This window comes from Setaria viridis, chromosome 6, assembly GCF_005286985.2.
Source record: "Setaria viridis chromosome 6, Setaria_viridis_v4.0, whole genome shotgun sequence".
NCBI classification, from domain to species: domain Eukaryota; kingdom Viridiplantae; phylum Streptophyta; class Magnoliopsida; order Poales; family Poaceae; genus Setaria; species Setaria viridis.
This window is the reverse complement of record NC_048268.2, coordinates 27159278-27165392: the sequence shown is the minus strand read 5'-3', so window position 1 is coordinate 27165392 and position 6115 is coordinate 27159278. Positions and strand designations below refer to the sequence as shown.

Here is a 6115-nt window from a genome sequence, read left to right as displayed (position 1 = left end):
CAATTAATTAATTAAATATAGCAAACAAATCTAAAAATGTACCAAATTTTAACATGGAGTACCAAATGTTAAGTAGAAAAATTTTCAAGGTGAAAAGAGAAAAAAACTTATTATTTTGCCGAGTGTCAAAAAAAAATACTAGGCAAACCCCCCTCTTTGCCGAGTGTTTTTTTTTGACCCTCGGCAAACCTCCCTCTTTGCCGAGTGTCTTTTTGACACTCGGCAAAGAGGCGGGTTTGCCGAGTGTTTTTTTCTTGACACTCGACAAAGACCGAATTTGCCGAGTGTTTTTCCTTTGCCGAGTGTTTTTGACTTGGCACTCGGCAAAGAGCTTGTTTGCCGAGTGTTCGAAAAAAACACTCGGTAAAGAAAAAACACTCGACAATTTTTAGCTTTCCCGTATTGGAATTGGATATTTGATAAATGTGAAATAATAAGTATTTGTAAACACATGCAATGCTCACAGTCGACAGGTAGATGCAAAAGGAGAGGTATTTTGTATTTACGGCAAACCAATGACGCCAAACAGTTTATATAACACTCTTGCTGGTTTCTTGAATGATTTTACAACAAAAAAACTTTGTCAAATGAAGAAAAATCTTATATAGTCAACAGGATAATAATACACATTATAAAGTTAAGAACCTGTTCATATTTTGACGGAAAACACATGTTTACACACAAATACTTCACAATATCAACATCCAGAATTGCAGACCCCTTCAAACAAAAACAATGGGAGTAGTGGAAATAAAAATTTTGCCACACGAAACTAACTAAATTATAAATACATGCAACCATATCATCAAAGCGGGACTAACATGAAGATACTACCTGGAACCTCAGATACGATGTGGCCCAAAATGCAGTGATGTATAACATATCATCACATGGAGGTAACCAAGAAGAGTAAATATGTTCTACTAACATGTTAATGTATAGACTTGATGAAGCTGCAACCAGACATAAAAGCATTAATTGATGCCAATTAAAAAATAGGTAACAGAGAGGCAATCAGAACATGTCACTAAGGAGATCATTCAGAATTGCAGATAAAACTTTGATAGTAGGGACAATGGAGATTTTTTCAGTGACAACAAATTTTCAAACAAAGTTGAACTACCAAATAGTTTTCAGCCCACTAGCACATCTCTTGTTTGAGATCTCACTAGCTACAAAGTGACAAAGTCCTGGGTTTTTAACACACATTGTTTAACAATTTAATGATCTCTTGGCCTGTCAGCCATTAGAAAATAGGTGTTCATTCCAACATTTTCATGAGAGCTAATATGTGGCAACCAGACAGCAGGTTTTACAGAATAATGATTGAAACATTACAGAATATTTAAGACATTTTAGGGGGACAAGAATGAGCATAAAGAGAATTTTCATAATAGAAAAGACTACATGGCACACAAGTAAGCCACAGCAAATGGTGGATATGCCAGAGAAATTTAATTGGATAACATGAAAATAAAGATAAAAAGGGCTATCACGTTGAAACTAGGTTTTTAGAATCTAAGGATATACCACTGGGCTTGACAAAGATGTATTCAACAACAATGGAGTTATTATATTGCATATAAAGTTCTTTACAACCAATTTCTATAAGCAATAAAAGTCCTGTTACAACCTCACTGGCTACCACATTGTCCCATTCACAAATATCAGGGCACCTAGTTGCCTAAACATGGAATTTCGGTTTTGAAGGTGTCGAGTAATTCTATGATCATTGGGTATGATAAGCATCAGAGTTAATTGGACACTTTCTTGAATGATTTTTATTTAAAAAAAATTGTAAAATGAAGAAAAAATGTTATACAGTTAAGGCATCATGATGCACGGTATAAACTGAAGAACCTGTTCATATTTTGACAGAAAACACATGCTAATACGTAAATAGTTGACAGTATCGACATGCATACAACTTCTAACCAAAACGATGGGAGTCCTGGAATTGAAACTTTTGCCAGAAACAAACTAAAGCATAAATTGGAATTAATGCTACAAGCAACCATGTCACCAAAGCAGGACTAGCATGAAGATACCACATGGAACCTCAGACACGATAGGCAAAATGCAGTGATGTATGACATATCACCAAACACAAGTAGCCAAGGACTGAGCTTCTCTTTCACCAGACATATAAAAACATTCAGATGCCAATTATTTAAGAAAAAATAGATAACAAAGAGGCAATGTGAACTTGTTGCTAAGTAGACCATGCAGAATTGCAGATGAAACTTGGTTTTATAGTAGGGTCAATTGAGATTTTGTCGGTGACAGCAGATTTTCCAACAAAGTTTTACTACCAAACAGTTATCAAGCCTAGCAGCACACCTCTTGTTAGGATCTCATTAGCTATCAAGTGACAAATTCCTGGGGGTGGCTCACCTAAATGGTTGAAACTGGGTTTTGTAATACACATTGTTTAAAATTTGATGATCTCTTGGTCTGTCAGCCATATGATTGAATTGGCCACTTGGCCAACTGTGTCTCAGAAAATATATGTTCATGGCAACATTTTCACGAGAGCTAATATCTGGCAACCAGCCAGCATATTTTACGGTTCAAAATAATGATTTTGGGATGCCAAGAATGAGCATAAAGCAAATTGTCATAATAAGTAAGCCAAAGCAAACAGTGAATGTGTCAGAGAAATTTAATTGGAGAACATGAAGTTAAAGATAAAAAAGGGCTCCATTGCATTGAAACTAGCCCTTTAAAATTTAAGGATATACCCTTGGGCTTGGCCAGGATGTATTCAATGACAATGGAGTTATTATATTGCATATAAAGGTGTTTACAAACAAATTTCCATAAGCAGTTAAAGGTATTGTTACAACCTCACTAGCTGCCTCATTGTCTCATTCGCAAAGATCAGGGCACCTAATTGCCTAAACGTGGAATTTTGGTTTGAATGAAAAGTGTTGATTAATTCTATGATCACCTGGTATGATAAGGACCAGAGTTGATTGGCCACTTTCTCCATATACAAAAAAAAGACAATTCTGGTGGCATCTTATTGATAGGCAGTATCTAGTCGTCCGACTAATCGTGATTAGTCGCAATTAGTCGGGCTTATCACTCCCTTGGCACCGATAAGGGCCACCGACTAGGTTTGAGCTACTAGAAAGCTAGTCGTCTGACTAGGTTCGATTAAACGACTATAAAACATTGTTGATAGGTCTAGTTAGGATAACCAAACAGTTCGATACATACCATTTAACAATGTTTTAATGCGCTAGGCTCCAACAGGTAAATCATGATGTTGAAACCAATGGAACCGTTTGTGTAATATACTGGAGACACTTCACAAATGCAAAAGCTTATTTAAAACATAAACACAGGGCGAATAAAAGGAAGTGCTTTATTCGGAGCGTGTTTAAACACATGGATATACCTCAATTATGCTGTCAAATAGCGGTTGCTTCTTCCTCCACATCTGAGCAATATAGGGAATGATGACAAAGCAATACGTCGCATCTGCGCCCACAGCACCAATAACTCTGACTACAGAACAAATCCTTTCCCAATGAGATCCTTTGACACACGAACCCCACAGATCGACGAGAAGCTTGAGCTGGATGAAAGCCATAGTGACAAAGAGTCCACGCACGAGAGTGTTACGCAGCATTTCCCGCATGGCTTCTGCAATAACCTCAGCCGTACTCTCCATAGCAAGTTCCTGATGCAGAACAAAACGCAAGCAGTTGAGGAGGAATGCATTAAGCACCAACATGTGCAATTGCAAACGACATGCACATCATGAACTGGAATCACGCATATCAGCACATTCATACTCCTAGATACTAGTAGAAACTGAAAAATTGCAACATGTGAAATTGGATCCAGAAGGCACCAATTTTTTGGCGTAGTACTGCAGAGGAACCTCTTCCTACCTTCACTGCCTTGTCGCGGGGGGAGTCGACCTTGCGAAAGGCGAGCAGCAAATTGGCGACGGGGCTGAGGAGCGCAAAGGAGATGAAGGCGGCGTCGTTGACCTTGGACACCGCGTCGACCATAGGGCGGCAGCTGGCGACGCGCCCAATCTCCGTGGCGGCCGCGGCCGCGAAGGTGAGCCACATGCTTGCGAGCCACAGGTACATGACGGCGGCGGCGGCGGCGAGGGCGAGGCTGCTGCGGGCCAGCGACGCCCGCGGCGAGGCGATCCCTGCGTCGGCGGCGACCATGGGATCGAGCAGGGGAAACCCTAGGTTCTCGAAGCTTCTCTCTCTGAGAAACAACAGAGGAGGAGGAGGAATGGAAGTGCTTGGCAGTGGACTGGTGGAGTGGGTGGGAATGGGATTGGCGATGAACACGGGAGGGGGTTTTCGTAAAATGGAGCACGCCCCGAAATGGCCGGAAGAGTTTGCTCAGTGCTTGCAGATTGGGCAATAACACCGAGTCCTTGTTTACTTCACCCCCAAATCCCAACTTTGCCACTATGCAAAAAGAAAATTTCTCATCACATCAAATTTGCGGTACATGCATGGAGTATTGAATGTAGACAAAATCAAAAACTAATTGCACAGTTTTGTTATACTTTGCGAGACGAATCTTTTGAGCCTAATTAGTCAATATTTGGACAATAATTCACAAATACAAACGAAACGCTAAGTTGGACAACTAAACAAGGCCCGAACCTAGATCCACGTGTCAGTAACTCAACTGGAGATTCAACTGAGTGTAATGTAATCCAAACGGCTCAACGCCCCAACCCAAGTGGTCATCGGGAATCTATTCCCACTCACGGTTTTTTCACACCATGTTGCCTGTCAAGAATGGTATCTCTAATCTTTTTATTTATATTTTGTATTTTGTAAAATCTTATGCTAATTTTTAGGAGTCTAAATTTAAGCAACCCGATTCGCACCTCGGATATATTTGAGATTTGACATATTTGTTTTCGACATGCATCAAGTGTGCTAATGATTTTGTAGGTAGGGGATATATTGTCGACTTTGCATTTTTGAGTTTTGTTGATAATTCTATATAAATGGCATTCTCACTTCTCGTCACCTCTCTCTCTCTCTCTATCTATACATATACATATACATACATACATATATATATATACATATATATATATATACACATATATATATATATATACCTCTTTGGATCATGTGATACACCACCATATCACCAACTAGGCCACACTATCATCGCATTACCAAGTTAAAAGTCTCCAAAGCGCCCCTTGCCTAGAAAGCTCAAATTCAATTTGAAGTTCAATCCCTGGACGGAAGCAATTTTTACCTCGTTGAATGTTCAAATCCAATTTCAAAAGGTTCTAATCCAATCCCAATTCTCAAACCTCCCTCAACTTGAACTTTTTTTTTCCTCTAGACGAAAGTTGATGGCATTCCACAAGGTTTCCTATATGATTCTAGTCCCCATATTGAAAATTCTGTTGACGGTCAAAGCCACAAAACCTTGTGCTCTCAAAGTGCAGCGCACGTTTTATATTTGAATTTGATTTTTAAAAATATATATAGCTGTGAAGCCCATTTAGCAAAGCGCCCTGCGGCAAAGTTTGCAAATTGCAGCGCACAATTTCGGTTTAGCAGTGCACAAATTTTTATGTTGTGAATCATAAAAAAATCACCGCTTCATCTAGATTGCTTTTGTGCTTCAAGAGGAAACTCGCGTTTGCGACTCGAAATTTGCCGGGAGAAACACGTTGGCGTTGCGCGCGCGTCAAGCCCACGCATTTCGATCTGACGCTGCAAGTCCGACCACCACCGGCATTTAAGAGTTTTGGTAGAGTTTCATGTGATTCTGATTCTCTATGGAAGCTGATTCTCTGAGAAAAGTGATTCTATGGTTGAAAGTGATTCTTTTTTATTCTCTAGCATAAATTTTTAAAATCAGGATGTAGAATCACTTCACAGAATCAGGAGAAGCTATTTTTTTCAGCTCCCAATCTCTTAATTCATTTTAGAGAATCACTTTATAGAATCAGCACGTAATCACTCCCCTCTAAAAAACTATTTAGCAAAGTTTCTGCTGATTCCAGCAGAGAACTAGGGTTTTAGGGTTTAGGTAACCGTGGGAGCACCCTCGCACCTCCTCCCTCCCTCTCTTCTTCCGTCGGCCCGAGCACCCAACT

At 39.7% G+C, this 6115-nt stretch overlaps 1 protein-coding gene across 1 annotated transcript; it reads right to left on the bottom strand.

The window, feature by feature from the left end:
* Positions 1-554: 554 nt before the first annotated feature.
* LOC117860347 (uncharacterized) lies at positions 555-4276 on the bottom strand. The gene is made up of 2 exons (XM_072294507.1): positions 3903-4276; positions 555-3688 (listed from the first exon to the last, which is right to left on the bottom strand). Exons 1-2 carry the CDS (start codon positions 4191-4193, stop codon positions 3386-3388), a joined length of 594 nt encoding a protein of 197 aa, XP_072150608.1. The 5' UTR covers positions 4194-4276; the 3' UTR covers positions 555-3385.
* Between the last annotated feature and the right edge of the window lie 1839 nt (positions 4277-6115).

Excerpts from the sequence above, each read along its gene's own strand:
- LOC117860347 (XM_072294507.1), bottom strand. The coding sequence starts at position 4,193 with ATGGTCGCCGCCGACGCAGGGATCGCCTCGCCGCGGGCGTCGCTGGCC. Across the intron at positions 3,689-3,902 it reads CCCGCGACAAGGCAGTGAAG|GAACTTGCTATGGAGAGTAC; the intron begins GTAGGAAGAGGT and ends GTTCTGCATCAG.